The sequence below is a fragment of the Nansenia antarctica genome, assembly GCF_963989245.1.
Source record: "Nansenia antarctica genome assembly, chromosome: 13".
In the NCBI taxonomy this organism is placed as follows: domain Eukaryota; kingdom Metazoa; phylum Chordata; class Actinopteri; order Argentiniformes; family Microstomatidae; genus Nansenia; species Nansenia antarctica.
This window is the reverse complement of record NC_137683.1, coordinates 29,897,176-29,915,960: the sequence shown is the minus strand read 5'-3', so window position 1 is coordinate 29,915,960 and position 18,785 is coordinate 29,897,176. Positions and strand designations below refer to the sequence as shown.

The window sequence follows — 18,785 nt, the reverse complement described above, 5'->3', positions numbered from 1 at the left end:
ACACACACACACACACGCACACACACGCACACACACACACACACACACACACACACACACACACACACACACACGCGCACACACACACACACACACACACACACACACACACACACACACACACACACACGCAAAAAGTGCATGAACCACATGTTATTTCATAAAGGGGGCCTACTTTAATTGGCAATCACGGTACGTGCCACATTTTCTATTACAAATGTATGTACGTTTTCGGACATGTTAAGTAAATAGTGTTTTTTGTTATTTTTTTTGTTTTTTCTTGTTTTTTCTGTTGTTTTTTCTTCTTATAACTATTTTCTTTTTTCACATGTTCGAAATAAAGCTTTCATTCATTCATTCATATGTGATTTGTTTGGAGAGATGATTTGAGTTTCCTCTCTGTGCGTGATTTGGACACGGGGGTTTCGAGGGTCTGTCATGTGTTGGGAACTTCCCACGGTCACCACCTCGCGCACTGAGGGCGCTATTCAATGATTATTCTTATTATTAGCCTCTTAGCCTACTTTAACTCCCCCGTCCTCCTGTTCCCCGGATCTCCTACATACATACGATGGATTTTAGTATTCGTGCTGCGACCGTGGAGGACTGCAAAGACATCGCCCGGATGATCTTGGTGAGCTCAGATCAGATGACTGTTACTGTAGCCGGCCACGTGTTGGGATCTGGGCGACAAATAAATGACACAGCAGCCAAGAAGCGACATTTGCATGCTTAGACAGACACATGGCGTCAGTTGCATAGATAGACGACATCGTTGTCGTAAGAGAATGACTCATTTATGCTGGCTGCTGCTGCTCGTGACGTTAGAATTATAAGGTTCTATCTCAATTTTTGTCAAAATTGTGTTTTTTACATAATCTGATCCATTAGGTGTTTATTAATGCCTGTGTGGTGTTATTTTTAACATGTTGACATTTTTTTCATAAAATACAAAGGTTCCATCTCATAAAACATAATGTTGGAATGTAAAAACTCTCTGATATATATCTCTGAACTGCCCTAAACGGAGATATAACCTTATCATTCTAAACGGAGATAGAACCTTATCATTCTAAACGGAGATAGAACCTTATCATTCTAAACGGAGATAGAACCTTATCATTCTAAACGGAGATAGAACCTTATCATTCTAAACGGAGATAGAACCTTATCATTCTAAACGGAGATAGAACCTTCTCATTCTAAACGGAGATAGAACCTTATCATTCTAACGTCACGTGCTGCTGTTACAATATTGTTTTTGTTTTATTACGTCTGGCAAAATGTTTCCTCCTGATGTTTTGATCAAACGTGTCCAGGCTAAACAAATGGATGTTTGTTATACAACAGTGCCAACCAGTCCTTATCAAAGTTGTCATGTGTCATTCCGTTTGATTATTTAGAAATATTGTGCATTTATTTTTATGGTCCTATGTGTTCCCCAGGAATTGGCTGAATATGAGAAAGTGTCAGACCAAGTGAAGATTACTCAGAGAGGTACGTTTTTTTCTTTCTTATTGACATCAAAGACTCTTTTTACGTAAGCCATCATGATGTGTGTGTCACTGTACATCTGTATGACTCCGTCAACTCCTTCTCTGTCTGTCTGTCTGTCTGTCTGTCTGTCTGTCTGTCTGTCTCTCTGTCTGTCTGTCTGTCCGACCTCTCTGTCCAGATCTGGAGCAGGATGGCTTCTCTAAAAACCCCTTCTTCCACGGTATCGTTGCTGAGGTACCCGAACAACAACCCGGACCAAAAGACGGTCAGAGAACTAACTAACTAAATCTGTTTACAGTTTCTATATGTGCTGCCCAAATGCCTAGCCAATATATACCAAAACGAACCTTCCCAGTTGTCCTCTATGACCAAGACCTGGCTGTGTGTTAACCAGCTCTTGTACTGTTACTTAACCATGCCCATAGCTGAGTCTCTCAATTCTCACCGTTTACATAACAAGGCTGACATCTTTTTTTTTTTGGTGACCACCAGAATGGGAAAATGTGCTTTCCAACTACTGCCCAGACTCTCTCTTTCCTTCCATGACACATCTCATTTTCCACATTCAGATTCAGAACCAGCCTGTCCACCTGGTTAATCTCTTTAACAGCAACCTCAAGTCTGATGGAGTGTGTGTGTGTCTGTGTCTGTCTGCCTGTCTGTCTGTCAGTTGTCATGCACACAATGTGTGTGAGTATGTTTTAAGTGTGTCTGGGGGCGCTGCCTGTATGAGAGCATAATGACCAGCGTGTGTGTGTGTGTGTGTTTCTGCAGTGTGTGTGTGTGTAATGATGGAGTCCTGGGTTAGGTGGTTAAACCTAGTACCCCTGCTTGCTTGCAGGCCATGCCAAGGCGGGGTATGCCCTGTACTTCTTCTCCTACAGCTCCTGGAAGGGGCGGGCGGTGTACATGGAGGACCTGTACGTGAACCCGGAGTTCAGAGGTCAGGAAGCTCCTTGTCTCCTCTGTAGTTCCATTACCCTGTCACAAACCTCTGGAGTTCCATTACCCTGTCACAAACCTCTGGAACATTCCATTACCCTGTCACAGACCTCTGGAGTTCCATTACCCTGTCACACACCTCTGGAGTTCCATTACCCTGTCACAAACTTCTGGAACATTCCATTACCCTGTCACACACCTCTGTAGTTCCATTACCCTGTCACAAACCTCTGTACTTCCATTACCCTGTCACAAACCTCTGGAGTTCCATTACCCTGTCACAAACCTCTGGAGTTCCATTACCCTGTCACAAACCTCTGGAGTTCCATTACCCTGTCACAAACCTCTGTGGTTCCATTACCCTGTCACAAACCTCTGGAGTTCCATTACCCTGTCACAAACCTCTGGAACATGTCGTGACGTTAGAATTATAAGGTTCTATCTCCATTTTGGTCAAAATTGAGTTTTTTTACATAATCTGATCCATTAGGTGTTTATTAATGCCTGTGTGGTGTTATTTAAAAACAAATTTGAGTTAGTAATTAATCAAATGCAAAGGTTCCATCTCACAAAACATAATGGAATGTAAAAACTTTAACACTCAATATCTCTGAACTGCCCTAAACGGAGATAGAACCTTATCATTCTAAGCTCACGATTTGTTAAAAACTGGCATTAGTTTAGATTAGATTAGATTAGATTAGATTCAACTTTATTGCCATCGCAGGGTACAAGTACAATACAAAGAAATGCAGTTTAGCATCCAACCAGAAGTGCAAATAGTGATATAAGGGCATGATCTAAATAGAACAAGAGGTAGTGATAGTCACCTATGTAATATACAGTATGTGCAGAGGTAGTATTGTAAACATCAGTATAGTTTAGAGGTATATACAGTTATGGGCAATATACAGTTATGAGCTATGTACAGTGAGGTAGTTTATATACAGTATCTAATGTGCAGTGTATCAAAGAAGCTATGTTAGGAGACATGTGCAATGTGCAATATGCAGTGGTACAAAGGTAGTAATGTAGTAATCAGGTAGTAATCAGTAGTGCAAAGGTTATAGAGTACATTATAACTACTGCCAAATGTTATTTTGGTCCTATACAATGTATTGTTTAAAACGCTACCAAATGACCATTGGCACTGATAGGTCATTTACCGTGTGTATGTCTGTCTTGGTGTTCCAGGTAAAGGGATTGGGAAGGCTCTGATGAGCAAGGTGGCGCAGGTGAGTGAGGCTTGTCCTAACTAAACTAATTGTAACTAGTAATGGTATGGTGTGTAGTGTGTATGCGTTTGTGCGCATGCATGCGTGCGCTTATGTCTATGTGACTTTAGACATAAGCCTCACCCCACCCCACCTCACTCCACCCCACCCCACCCCTCCTCACCCCTCTTCTCTAGTTGGGCCTGGCCGCCGGCTGCACTCAGCTCAACTTTGCGGTGCTGGACTGGAACAAACCATCTCTGGACTTCTACCACAGCCAGGGGTGCTCGGACGTCACGGTGAGCATGGGCTACCACTGTATGCGCTGTGAGGGAGAAGCTCTGGAGAAACTGGCCCAGCCCTAACCCCCCCCCCCGGGGTGACCTCTCGACCTCCGCAATAAAGAGGTGCAACAACAACTACCAACCTACCTACACACACATGCAGGGATGGAGAACCACTTTTAAAGGCCCTCTTCTTCTAATACTTTGACAGAAAGTGCACCTTTCATTTTTCCTTCCTTGATGTAGTCACTGATGTAGTTGATTAGGTGAATAAGAAGATTAGCTAGGTTTTGACCTAGATAAAACGTATTCAGTCATAAAATCGTGACGTTAGAATTATAAGGTTCTATCTCCATTTTTGTCAAAATTGAGTTTTTTTTTTTACATAATCTGATCCATTAGGTGTTTATTAATGCCTGTGTGGTGTTATTTTTTTAAGTTGAGTTAGTAATTCATAAAATACAAAGGTTCCATCTCACAAAACATAATGGAATGTAAAAACTTTGACGCTCAATATCTCTGAACTGCCCTAGACGGAGATAGAACCTTATCATTCTAAGCTCACGCATTGTCAGGTCACTGGTTAATGGACCTATCGCTAAGCCACGCCCCCTTTGAAAACTGACCGACTGTGACTGAATGACATTCAATGACTTGACAATGGTGGGAGTTGGCACATTTCTGATTTCTGATTTACCACAGCAAGTAATAGACATATTATTATTATTATTATTATTATTTTTATTTTTTTAAAGATGACAAGAATATTTAGTCTAGATGCTTTTCACCATCAGATATAATATTAGCGAATAGTTTTCTGCCTGTCGTGACTTTTGCTGTGATATGATTGGACAATTTCTATTTTGGGGGCGTGGCTTAGCGATAGGTCCATTCACGGATGGGACGAGAATGGATTTTTATAGTGTATTAGAACAGGTTGTACATATTACATAATTACATATTAACTATGGCATTAGTGTTTGGACTCTGTTATCTGTTGTGACCTATAGTACCTTCCCTGAGCTTAGATGAGACACCTATACTACCTTCCCTGCAGTGGTGTAGTCTACGTGATACGCAGGACTACGCCGTATACCCTCTAGGAAAGGCCAAGGATTTCTGTATACCCACTTAAAAATGTGTGAGGATACATAACAGCGTTTTGTGACGGAACTTTCACACTTTCATTCATAAAATTCACCCTGTCTGTGTTACGAAGCACTTGACTTTTGGACCATTGCGACTGACTATAGCGTCATATACCATCAACGGGGGGAGATGCGACATGAAATATGTCAATGCAGCACTATCATGCACAGATCAGCCTTATAACATTTAAGGGCCAGTTTCACAGACAAGGCTTAAGCCTAATCCTGGGCTAAAAAGCATCTTCAATGGAGATTTTACATTGAAAGTGTGATTTAGTCCAGGACTAGGCTTAAGCCTTGTCTGTGAAACCGGCCCCAAATGTTAGATATATAACGCAAGACAGGGAGCGCAGATTTATTTTTATGGTGTTCCGAAATTAACGATATGAGGCTGGGAGGGAAAAATCACAATATACCCACTAGAAAACACTAGACTACACCGCTGCTTCCCTGGGCTGAGATGAGACACCTTTTGTATGATGAGAAGTCTGCTAACAGGAACCAAAGAGACCTGTCCAACACACTTCAAACGATGGCAAGGCAAGTTTATTTGTATAGCACATTTTATACAACGGGCCATTCAAAGTGTTTTACATACAGCATTAAAAAATACAGCAAGAGGAGGATAGTAATACAATTAAAATAACAATAATATATATATATATATAGAAATTAAATAGATCAACATTTAACAAGATAATAGACAATGAATAAAAAGCAGATATAAGAAGTAAATGGATAAAACATTTAATAAGATAATAGTTAATGGATAAAACATTTAATAAGATAATAGTTAATGGATAAAAAGACATTGGTAGAAGTGTTTAATCTTTAACTGCTGAAGGGTTTTAGTTTACTAGTGTTGCTGTGAGGCGTAGTCATGTCATGTTATTTCTGAAATGGGAAATTGAAATGAAAAGAGAATTGTTAAACAAGATTGAATCCTTGTTGGTGATTATCCTGTCTGTATAAGTCTGTCTGTTTAAGCCTGTCTGTTTAAGTCTGCCTGTTTAAGTCTGTCTGTTTAAGTCTGTCTGTTTAAGTCTGTCTGTTTAAGTCTGTCTGTTTAAGTCTGTCTGTTTAAGCCTGTCTGTTTAAGTCTGTCTGTTTAAGCCTGTCTGTTTAAGTCTGTCTGTTTAAGCCTGTCTGTTTAAGTCTGCTTGCTTAGGCTCCGTTAAGAGAAAGAGATTAACCTCGGGATGGTGATGATTTGTGAATCAGATGTTTTAAAAAAAAATCTTTAAATGTTTATTTCATTTTTATTTTTTTATTTTTTTTAATGTAGAGATCACATAGTGAGCAATAACATGATAGTGAATGGTGATTTCAAATGTTCATATAGCCTTAGCTCCTATTTTCCATGAACAACACGTTATGTTTGCACTATAAACTACATAAACTACATTTCCTTGTAGTGACACTGCTACAGCAGATCATAGATCAACCGTAACAGGTATTGTATGTTTGGGCTCACGAAAAATACACAGTGTTCCTGTCAATGTAAATCACTACCTACATTGCTGTTGTGTCCAGCAATGATTCTGTGTATGTCTGTATTTCAGTGTAGTGTGTCTTCAGTACATTTAAGTGTTAACTAATGTCTGTGAAACTGCTGTTGGTGTGTTTTCAGACGTTTCGTGCACTCATACCCTTTGTGGAATATTAGATATTCCTTTATGGTTGGTGGATAAAGTTATCACTTTGTGTTTTTTTTGTCTGTCCATAGGAATACAAATGTTGCTATTGTTATACATACAAAGGTTGTTTGAGGTGATGTCACCACTGGTACAGTGTTGCAGATATGTCTTTTTAGTGTTAGTACTGTCCCTGAAACATTGAGAACAGAATTCACTGACTCCTACCGACATTGTCGTCCTGCTACAATGTAAACTGTCAAGTTAACTGAAACAAGTTATTTTTTGTGAAGGCCATCACACGTCATGTTGAACTCGACTGTCTGCAGTAAACACTTAGGCAATATTGCAATATTGCATTTATACAACAGTTCTACAGAGCCATTTATTAGTTAACAGTAATAAGCGACAACAGATTATGATTTGTTTGTTTATTTAATCAATAGTTCCGCAACTGAACTTCAAATGGACTGTTGCCTAGTAACCTGAACACAAACATGTAGTCTAATTAACGGTCATTTAGTAGAACATCTGTGCGGCGGAGTGATACATATAGTTAAAAGTCCCAGTGCTGTTATACTGTATATCAGCACTCATGGAATGCCTCTTGTCCAATCAAATCCAATCAAATGACTTGGTCGGAACTAACTGTTGTATAATGTAAAATAATAATAAAATAATGGTCTGCCATTAGAATCGCTGTTCTGTTTGTTCTGTGTCATTTTATTCCATGACTCAACTGCAGCTGTTCAACTGGGCAATGCATACTGATACATACATACATTCAGAGGTGTCTTATTAAGGGCATAATTACACATCATTACATAAAGTATTGTCAATATTTGTGAATATAGCTACCAAGATGTCTCTGCTTACATAATGTCCGTTTTCTCACCCTGCTTCCGTGGCTCTGGGGACATTAATTAATGTTTAGCCCTGGCCTGACACCATGACAATCATTGAAGGGGGTGTAAATGAACAATGCCTTAGGGGCAGCCAGCACCTTATCTAACCCTATACACCATCGCCACCTGGTGGCCACCCCTGGAACTAGTCCGTCCGTCGGCAATCGAGAGTACAGTCCCGACTTCCATCGTTTCATTAACTGTAAACGGTTTCATGGAGCAAGTTTAGTTAGTGCGTCTCACGCTTTGTTGCACATCGCAGTTTCTTTTTTTAAGAGGGCATCATGGAAGTTGTGGGCTAAGCTTTGGAGGAATTGCGTGTTGCTGCCACATGAAAAGATGACTAAAGGGGCTGATGCAGCGAGTGCTTCATGATCATACGTGGTCGTCTATTCCAGATTTGACCCCCAGCAAAGCTACAAAGCAAAAACACAAGGAAGTTGACTCAACGAATCAAGTGGAAGGAAGGATGCAATCGTTCTTGCAAGCCTCATCTCATGCACCGTGCATATTTCTCAATTTTGCGCATTTGGTTACGACCTGCAAACACGACAGTCTTAAAGAATGGATCTCTTTAATGCATTGTCATAGGCAGACATATTAAGCTAATTAGTTGCTGTAATTCAAGCTCGAGAAAACCCTGAAAGCCATGCTATTCTCTCTCCTCGCATATGAACTAAAGTTTGACCAATCTGGCTATTGACATCCACACTTGCGCGCCTGCAGAGAATAGGTGCATTTGGATAGAAAATAATAAAACTCCCTCCCTGCAACATGAGTCGTTGGAATTAAATTGGAAAATGCGAATTGTTTCGGTAAGTCTGCGATGGTAACCGGGCACCGTGCATGACCATGCATCGACTTCTGCACAGGAGAAGAGTGCGCAGACTTCGGTTCGTCTGGGCATCCGTGGCCGTGGTGGCGCTCTCCCTGGCCGCCTGCAGCGCGCTGTTCACGGCGTGGACCTGGCGACAGACACGGGACCTGTCCCAATCCTTTAAAACTCTCCAAGAACGACTCGAGCAGGTGAGTTCTAATGTCAATGATTTAGACCAGTGCAACTTTCTTTCTTTCTCAATCGCATGCACGGATATATCCGCTGTTATATGCATTTGAACAATAACAATCATCTTTGAAGTGATCGAAGAAAGTGTGAGTTATGCAACTACTTTTGTGTCTGGGTCTGCTGTGCTAACGGGAATCCTCGTGGGGGGGACTATGGAGAAATGCAACCCCCCCCCTCTCTCTCTCCCTCCACAGCCCTGTGGTTACATTGTACACAAATAGACCCTGCCTCTCTCTGCTGGTGTTCTCTGGTCTGCAGTGTTTTATTGCTTACCAATAAGTGCGCTCGAGCCCTGTGGAGTTATTGCTTATTCTGCTTTCCTGTCTCCTGCCAAGTTTAATCGCTCCACTGCCAGTTGTGCTCCAATTTTAGCCCCAATTTACTGGAAACCCGTGATTTCTTGGCCGGAGCCCAGAGTAAAACAGCCAACCGACTTCTGCACTGCAAAGCTGCACTGGAGCTGCGTAAAACATTAAGCGTAATTGCGGTTAAACGATTTGCAATATGGATTATTATTATTATCAGACCCCGAATCAAATCTGTATGACAAAAGGAATTCTTCTACGTCATGGTTTCAAATGGGCATTGTAATGTAGTAATGGACGCACCATGCATGCCTTTTATGTGACCAATGCTATTCATCATTCAAAATATAATTCTGAGACCCAGACCCGATGCATTATTATTATTCGACACTTCATTGGACATATTGAGCATTGCGTCTGACTGACAGCGCCAGCGGCTTGACTATGTCCTCCTTTGCCAACATGGGCAGTCGATCCCACTAAATACACCATAACTCTCAAACAGAGCAGCTCACTCCATCAAACTAGACGTCTCCAGCTTCACAGTAACCATTATGTTGAAAACGACCCCCCCCCCCCTCTCCTCCCCCTTCCTCCCCCATTTCAAACAATAGCCCCCCTCTGGCGTAGGTAGTAGGCCCCCCAGCTGAAGTCGGAGAAAGTTTGCTGGCTTGACAGAATTCGACTTTTTTTCTTCCCTTTCCTGCTCCTCTCGGCAGGGGAGTAGAGAAATGTGTGGAATGTGAAGCACTATGCACATGCAGATGCATTAGGTGTTGCAACCAGCGCAGGAGGAAGTGGTTGACCTATTATAAGCCCAGCCTCGCAGCCAGAGCCAGATACTGGAAGTGTGTTTGTTTATGTGGCTGGCTGAAGTCTCTTCGGTCTGTGTGAATTTAGCTACGTAAGCCAATTAAACACCATAATGAACTTTGCCACAATAAACTTAAAAGACATTCTCATTTGACAATTATTATCATTCCCTCCTCTCTTTTCTTTCTCTCCTTCTTCTTTCTACCTCTCTGTCTGTCTCTCTCTCTCACTTTCTCCATGCACCACAGGTGAACACGCAGCGGAAGGCCATCGTCCAGCTCATCCTGGAGAAGAGAGAGTTGCTGGTGGGCCAGAGGGTGAAGAGAGATGGTACTGAGAGTGTGTGTGTGTGTGTGTGTGTGTGTGTGTGTGTGTGTGTGTGTGTGTGTGTGTGTGTGTGTGCGTGTGCGTGTGTGTATGTATATGTGTGTGTGTATCAGTGCGTGTGTGTGTATGTATCTGTGCGTGTGTGTGCGTGCGTGTGTATGTATGTATGTATACGTGTGTATGTGTGCCTGTGTGTGTGTGTGCCTGTGTGTGTGTGCCTGTGTGTGTATGTATATGTGTGTGTGTATGTGTGTGTGTGTGTGTGTGTGTGTGTGTATGTGTGTGTGTGTGTGTGTGTGTATGTGCCTGCGTATATGTGTGTGTGTGTTCTTTTAGAGCAACAGTTTAACGTAAATAGGGAATCTTGGCCCACAGGCCCACAAGCTGGTTAGGGCCCAGGGCACCGCTGCTAAAAGTTGACACAGGAAACAGTAGGCAGCTGGAGGACTGATTCACAAATTACAGGTCTGCGCTGGACCAGACTGGAACCCAGAGAACCCGCTGGCTTGAGGAGGTAGCGCAGATCGCACGCTTTAAGGGAACAAAAGTGATTTTATTCCTGACAAGCCTGACACAGCTATGATTTGTTGTGAAGTGGAAGGAGGGAGGGAGGGTGATTTTTGATTACTACTCGTGGGATTATAGGCTGTAGACAGTAGACACACACACACACACACACACACACACACACACACACACACGTCATTAGTGATTTATGCAACCTGTGACTAACAGTTAGACCGACCGGGTTCAAATGTCACTGACTGACAGAGAGAAGGTTTGTCATCCAAGAGTGTCTGTCAAGTGTCTGTTCATGCAAGATGCTAGAGCCTAGATGCATCACAAAGTATGCTGTGTCTGTCCCAAGTATACCCTGTATGAGTATCCATATAATAATAATAACTTTTATTTGTATAGCGCTTTTCCTGCAAACGTTGCAGCTCAAAGTGCTCCAATCATTATATAATCATCATTTGATTATTTAGTCATTTGAAGGCAATATTAAAAAGATGGGTTTTTAGTCTTGACTTGAACATATTATGTGCTGAGGTTGCATCCCTAATGTAAACTGGCAGTGCATTCCACAATCTGGAGCATAAAACGAGAATGCAGCCTCACCAAATCTCTTCTTTTGTAGAGAAAACCAGCGTCAGAAGACCTGAGAGCTCTATTGGACTGATATGCTAGCAGAAGGACTTTCAGATATTCTGGTGCTGTGCCAGTGAGAGCTTTATAAACAAGCAGAAGGATCTTGAAATCTATTCTGAACTTAACAGGAAGCCAGTGTAGAGTTTCTAAGAATGCATACACCTAATGAACCGTACTCTGTTATCTGAAACCCTAACCATAATCCTGAAATCCTAGTAAGTTATACTATTTTATACAACAGTTAGTTCCGACCAAGTAATTTGATTGGACAAGAGGTATTCCATGAGTGCTCCATGAGTTACAGTTTTGACTGACAGGATCCTTCTTTCCTGCCCTGAAGGCTGAATCTCCTCTCCCAAAAAATATCTTGGTTCGCTATGGGGTCTCCCACCTGCTAGTCATTTTAGCAGGGGCCACAGTTTTCCTCTGAGGTCCCCCCCCAGTGTGTGTTTGTCCATTCTGGAACATATCTGATCTCACAGTGCATATACAGACAGTATTGTGGCAGTATCAAGGTCTGCAATCATTCCCTCTTGGCGAGATCCTGGAGTTCAAATAAACCACAGCCGTACAACAGGGCCACTCATTCTTCCCTCCCCCATTTCTCTTTTTCTTTTTTTTCGAGATGGATTTTATTTATTGTATTTATTTGAACGGTGGCCATGGCTGTTGCTCTTGAAGGTCTTTACAACTCATTTGGGTCGCGGGACAGCCAAAAGACCTCTCTCTGTCGCTCTACTCTCTCTCTCTCTCTCTCTCTCTCTTTCTCTCTACTCTCTCTCTTTCTCTCTCTCTTTGTCTCCCCCCACCTCTCTTTTGCTCTCTGTCTCCTTCTATCTGCCTCTCTTGCTCTCTCTTTCTCCCCTCCTCTCTCTCTCTCTTTCTCTCACCCCTCCTCTCTCTCTCTCCCCTCCTCTCTTTCTCTCTCTCTCTCCGCTCTCTCTCTCTCCCCTCCTCTCTCTCTCTCCCCTCCTCTCTCTCTCTCTCTGTTTGTTTCTCTCTCTCTCCCCTCCTCTCCCTCCCCTCCTCTCTCTCTCTCTCTGTTTCTCTCTCTCTCTCCCCTCCTCTCTCTCTCTCTCTCTCCTCTCTCTCTCCCCTCCTCTCTCCCCTCCTCTCTCTCTCTCCCCTCCTCTCTCTCTCTCTCTCTCTCCCCTCCTCTCTCTCTCTCTCTCTCCCCTCCTCTCTCCCCTCCTCTCTCTCTCTCCCCTCTCTCTCTCCCCCTCTCTCCCTATCTCTCCCCCTCTCTCTCTCTCTCTCTCTCTCTCTCTCTCTCATATTCAGTATTTTCTAGTTGACTGGAACCAGCTGGCAGTCGAAGTAAAACGAGCAGAGCAGTAGACTCACACACTGAAAACAAGCGTAAACGGAAAGATATTGTAGCACGAGAAAGGAAATCCTTCTCCATCTGTTAGGACCGTTAAAAAAGGTGGAGACTCAAACCGCCACAAATGAATACACGATGGCTGCCATGATACAGCTGTGACCAATGCTATTATCTTCTCACTTGGAGAGAAAGAAGGCCTCCTCTCTGAATTCTTCTCTGTCATATTAACTTGTATTCTTCTTCTTCTCTTCCTTCCCTTTGCAAGGGGGAACTGGAAAAGGGAAGAATGGAAATGGAAATGGAAAAAAAGTGGCTTCTCATTTTGAGAGTAAGTGAGTTGACAGATTCTCTTCTAGTGTTATATTAACGGAGCATCTGGTTAAGTGGTTTCAATCATACTATTAGATTGCGGTTATTAAATCTTTAATTGTCCGTCTTGCTTCTCTCTCTCTCTTTCCACTAGTAACCAGAGAAACGATTCAGAAAGGTGAGCCCTGTGAAAACACACGATGACGTTGACCATTCTGGATGGTTTTGTGCTGCTCTTTCTTTCTTTCTATCTATCTATCACTGAGACTGCCAATGGCCCCTGGCCTGAGCTAGATTACTCTTCCTGCTACGACTGGTGAATTGATGATTCACTTACTTAGTCAAATGTATCAATTGTAAGTCGCTTTGGAATAAGGCGTCTGCTAAATGGCCAAAAATGTACAAATGTAAAATGTCTTTCAATGGTTCTCTCATGTTATTATATTGACTTGACCATGTGCATACAAGTGTAACGTGTGTATACGTGTGTGTGTGTGTGTGTGTGTGTGTGTGTGTGTGTGTGTCTTTGCAGTGGGAGTGGATGGTGTTATAAAGGGATGGAAAGAGGAGGTTTTGAACATGACCAAGGCTGTGAGGTACAATGCAGTCGCTGGCACGTTCACGGTGGAGAGACCCGGAGTCTACTTCCTGTACTGTCAGGTGAGGTGACCTCTGGGACATGTAGTCAGCCATCTGTTTTTTTTATGTGTGTTTTCTTTCATATCTTTGTTTATTCAATTTTTTTGAGAGCATTAGAGAGAGAGACTAGAGAGTTTCCAGTCGCAGCACCTGTTGAGTCACACAGACAGACAGACAGACAGACAGACAGCTCCTTATACTGGGTCTCCTCCCATGTCTCTCTCTCTCCCTCTCTGCAATCCTTTTCTCCTTCTCCCACTCTGACACTCTGCCACTTTCCTCACCATCCCTTCTTTCCTCCTCTCATTTCCTCTCTTCTCTTTCTTTCTCTCTCTCCCCGCCACTCCGATGTCTTTCTCTCCCTCTCTTTTCTCTCTCCCCCCCCGCCCCCTCCCTCTCCCCCCGCCCCCCCCCTCCCTCTCCCCCCCCCCCCCGCCCCCTCAGGTGTTGTTCAACGAGAACCAGTCTCCGTACGTGAAGCTGGACGTGGAGGTGACCAAGAGCCAGAGGCAGCAGAAGCTGCAGTGCATGGAGGGATACGGGACCACCCCCGCCGCCGGCCCCCACCTGTTCCACATCCAGCCCTGCCAGGTGTCTGGGCTGCTGAGGCTGGACAAGGGGGCGGAGCTACAGGCCATCACTGGCCCCGCCCACGGCCTCCACACCGCAGGCAAACACTACTTCAGCCTCTTCAAGGTCAACTGAGCCGGCGAGAGGGACGGAGACACAGTAGAGAGAGGAGGGAGGGGACAGGGGGGTGGGGGGAATGGAAGCAGCATTTTTTTTTGCCTTTTACTACAACCTACAGTATGTCACAATTTTTTTATTTTGCCATTTAGCCAGACGCTTTTAATCCAAAGCGATTTACAATTACGAATTACAGGGACAGGGACATTCCCCCCTGAGTAACTGAGGGCTAAGTGCCTTACTCAAGGGCTACACACTAGTAGTGGTGTGGTTTCAGGCGGGATTTGAACTCACAACCTTCTGATCACAAGTCCAACTCACTATCCACTAGACCACCACTACCCCTCAATGACTATGAGACGTCCTTAATGGCCTGATTTTGTTTTTGTTTTTGTGAGATATCTGGGTCATCGTCATCAGTATGAGTTACAGGAATTAATAGTGGATCGTATTAGTGGGCAGATAGGAGATATGTTTTTTTTTTTTTTTTTTTTAAAGACTGAAATTGGGAGAAAGAAGAAAGACTTTTTAAAACGGAGAAACTACTAACATGCACTCTCCTCCTTAGACTAGACCAAACAGCCCCGAACTTTCTGTTATGGAAAAGTTTTTTTTTCTGGAATGTTCTCTCTAGAGTATAACCCCCCCCTGCATCAGTTGATGAGTTGCTCTGTTTGGAAAAGAACCAGCGAGTTAAGCGAGCAGCGCTTACCTGACCTGACTCTCTCAGTCTCTGGGACCGGGCCAGGAGAGACCAGAGAGACCAGAGAGAGAGACGACCCCGAGGTGACCCCTAGGATAGATGGCAGACTACTTGTGGTGGATGAGCTGGATCTTCTGAAGTGCTACGAAAACGCTTTGTACATTGCATAACCCCCCCCCCCCCCTCCCGAGTCTTAAATTGTAATCCTTTACGTGTGTCTCAACAGCCTGATAGTAGACTTGGATGTGCGGCACCTTTTCTTAGTTGTTTCTTTAGTTCTCCATACCAACATACTTGTCATGTTGTGAGCTTAGAATGATAAGGTTCTATCTCCGTCTAGGGTAGTTCAGAGATATTGAGCGTCAAAGTTTTTACATTCCATTATGTTTTGTGAGATGGAACCTTTGGATTTTGTGAATTACTAACTCAAAAATGTCAACATTTTAAAATAACACCACACAGGCATTAATAAACACCTATTGGATCAGATTATGTAAAAAAAACTCAATTTTGACATTAGGTGTTTATTAATGCCTGTGTGGTGTTATTTTTTTAAAAATGTTGACATTTTTGAGTTAGTAATTAATAAAATACAAAGGTTCCATCTCACAAAACATAATGGAATGTAAAAACGTTGACGCTCAATATCTCTGAACTACCCTAAACGGAGATAGAACCATATGATTCTAAGCTCAAGATACTGTAGGATGTTACATGATTTTCCAGAACAATGATGTACAAAAAGAAGTGGAAAAATAGAGATCTTTGACTTTGAGAAGATATGGCATAGTTGAATGAAATTAATGTTGTTGTATTTTTTGTTGTTTTATCACAATACCTGTTACTCTTTCATTCCCCCAGTAACATGCCAACATAACAACCCTAATATGCCATTTTGTCTGCAATATTTTTGAAAACTATACTTTAACATATTATTTCTAGCAGGTGGTTTATCCCTCCTACTCGTGTTTATACGTGGTCTGTGTGGGACCGCGTTGGTTTTCTCTCTCAGCACTTTACCGCAGTAAATGTCGTGCTATGCTATCCTGGTTTTCAGCTCAAAACAACTCAAATTCTTCGTCATGAGACAACTGGAAAATGTGTGTAGACACACACAGATGTACACACACAGATGTAGATACACACAGATGTAGATACACACAGATGTAGGACACACACACAGATGTAGATACACACACATGTAGGACACACACATGTAGACACACACACACACATGTAGACACACACAGATGTAGACACACACACAGATGTAGATACACACACATGTAGGACACACACATGTAGACACACACACAGATGTACACACACAGATGTAGGACACACACACAGATGTAGATACACACAGATGTAGGACACACACTTTTCCTGTTTGATTTCCGAAATGTTCTCGGCTTCCCCTTCGGTATCTACTCCCGCTCTCCCCCCTTTGCACCTCATATTTCCCTTTCAGAAGGACCTCTCAACACACACACACACACACACACACACACACACACACACACACACACACACACACACACACACACACACACACACACACACACACACACACACACACACACACACACACACACACACACACACACACACACACACACACACACACACACACACACACACACACACACACACACACACACACACACACACACACACACACACACACACACACACACACACACACACACACACACACACACACACACACACACACACACACACACACACACACACACACACACACACACACACACACACACACACACACACACACACACACACACACACACACACACACACACACACACACACACACACACACACACACACACACACACACACACACACACACACACACACACACACACACACACACACACACACACACCAGACAACAGCCCCCAACTCTCACTTCCCGAATCTGAACTCAAATAGCTGAAACTCTTCAAGGAAAAAAACACTCCCTTCCTGCAAGCACCCCAGTTTTTTAAATGTCAAAGTTTAACTGCTTAAAAAAAAACACGTATTTTGGACAGAAGTGTCCAAGTCTTTCCGTCACAAACAGCCAAACAAGTAGGGCAAAAACCGAAGGGAACTGAGGTAGAAATTGTGTGTTTGGCAAAAAAAAAAAAAAACGATGTGTCATTCTTACTTCCCCTATTTCTAGACCACGTTTTCCCTCGATCACATCACTGTACCGCTGAACACAATGAGGTAACCAAGGTTCAGCAGCTCTTCAATCAGCATGACTCACCCCCAAGTATTCCTACTGTCGTCACCTGTGATTCACGGCCTTGCTGGTAGCGAGGAGGCCTGTCATGTGTCGTACGTACGGGAGTGTGTAACTGTAACGCAGACACACACTGCACTGATCTCACGGGGGAGGACTAACAGGCCGCTACTGATGTGCGTCACCGTCTCTCAGTGTCACACACACACACACACACACACACCCCGCCACCCACACACCTTATACAGAGACACCATGATGACGACCTCGACAGAGTCCCATGATCACTGAGTCAGTGAGTGTACTGTTGTTGTACTGTTGTACTGTAGACATCTGGCCCACGACGCTGGCCAGCCAGAGTTGATTTGACGTCACCCCAATCGACGGACTTATGATCTGAATAATTGTTCCTTGTTTCTTATTCAAGTATCCACACAAGTTTTGTGTTGTTGTTGTTGTTGTTTTTTCATTTAATTTGATTTTTATTACAAACAAGAAAAACCAAGAATAAAAGAAAAAACGAGATGTATCATTATTGACATGTTTCACTGCCACGCATCATCATCAGCTCGATCGCCATCGGCATCACAACGTAACACAGTGACACTCAGATACACGAGAAATAAAAAACAAACAAAATCAATTGGGAAAAAAAATGTAACAAAAGAAAAGAGAAGAAGTGCTTCGTTTGACAGAACATTTAGTTAAGGGCTTGCAAAAGATGTCCTATGAAAACGTTATCAGTGAAATGTGTTCAGACTCTTCACTTGAAGAATATCAGTGTAGAATATCCTGGGATATAAGGGAAATAAATTAACTTTAACTACTCTAATTATTTGAAAGATAAAGTCCAAGCCTAACTACAAGTGGACTATTTCAACTAGCGTGTTCAGGATTGACATCTGATTAATTCTGACTTATGACTCATCAGCTGTTTAAGGCGTACTTGTTCATATATAAAATGTACTCAATTCTACTAACTAACATCTGAGTTTCCAGAGAATAATTAAGGTACTTTTTTTTTTTACTGCTGTTAGATAATACATTTCAGTCATCACTGACATTGAGTCTCTCTTAATGCATTTAGGGTTACATAATGTGGTCTATAATATATGTTGTATGTTATTTGCAAGCTCCAAATCTAGAATGTAAGCAAGAAAGATGTTTCTGTAGTATATGTTATTTCCGAAGTTAGCTCAACCTCTTCGTTTAGCTTTCTCTGGTGAGTATAAGAAGTCTGATATAGAGATGCACTGTGCACCGGACACACACACACACACACACATAATCATTATCTCAATGTCTCATTTGGTAGAAGCTCTTTTCAATAGGTAACAGCGAAGACGACAGCGACGACAACAATAATGATCATAGTTGCAAAGTGACAAAGAGTAAAAACACAAAGAGTACACGATTGAGCAAAAAGTTTAAATATGCAAAGAATATCACAGAATTCATAGAAAGAAGTAGAAACTCGAAAAACAAATCAAACAAGGGGAGAGGACTGATTGAGAGAGAGGAGGAGGAGGGCAGGAAGGGGGGGGCATATGGAGGGGGGGGGCAGGAGACAGGAGGTACTATGGGCCGA

At 42.7% G+C, this 18,785-nt stretch overlaps 2 protein-coding genes across 4 annotated transcripts in view; both read left to right on the top strand.

The window, feature by feature from the left end:
• Window positions 1-519: 519 nt before the first annotated feature.
• sat2a.1 (spermidine/spermine N1-acetyltransferase family member 2a, tandem duplicate 1) overlaps window positions 520-18,785 on the top strand; it is a 119,429-nt gene continuing 101,163 nt past the window's right edge. Inside the window, exons 1-6 of one of the 3 annotated variants that reach the window (XR_013937745.1) lie at window positions 520-634; window positions 1,446-1,497; window positions 1,676-1,762; window positions 2,339-2,440; window positions 3,634-3,674; window positions 3,851-4,280. Coding sequence is in view for 1 of the 3 variants with exons in the window: in XM_080543812.1 (XP_080399938.1) it covers window positions 572-634; window positions 1,446-1,497; window positions 1,676-1,762; window positions 2,339-2,440; window positions 3,634-3,674; window positions 3,851-4,018 (513 nt within the window). In the remaining 2 variants the exon portion in view is untranslated. Of the gene's footprint in view, window positions 635-1,445; window positions 1,498-1,675; window positions 1,763-2,338; window positions 2,441-3,633; window positions 3,675-3,850; window positions 5,284-18,785 lie in introns of those variants that run through there. The other 2 variants (XM_080543812.1, XR_013937744.1) reach the window with 2 other exon arrangements.
• On the top strand, window positions 8,471-14,261 carry tnfsf12 (TNF superfamily member 12; the record flags this gene model as incomplete). Its single annotated transcript, XM_080544189.1, has 5 exons — window positions 8,471-8,650; window positions 10,057-10,138; window positions 12,874-12,936; window positions 13,450-13,577; window positions 14,001-14,261. The coding sequence occupies 5 exons, from the start codon at window positions 8,471-8,473 to the stop codon at window positions 14,259-14,261; spliced, it is 714 nt and encodes a 237-aa protein (XP_080400315.1).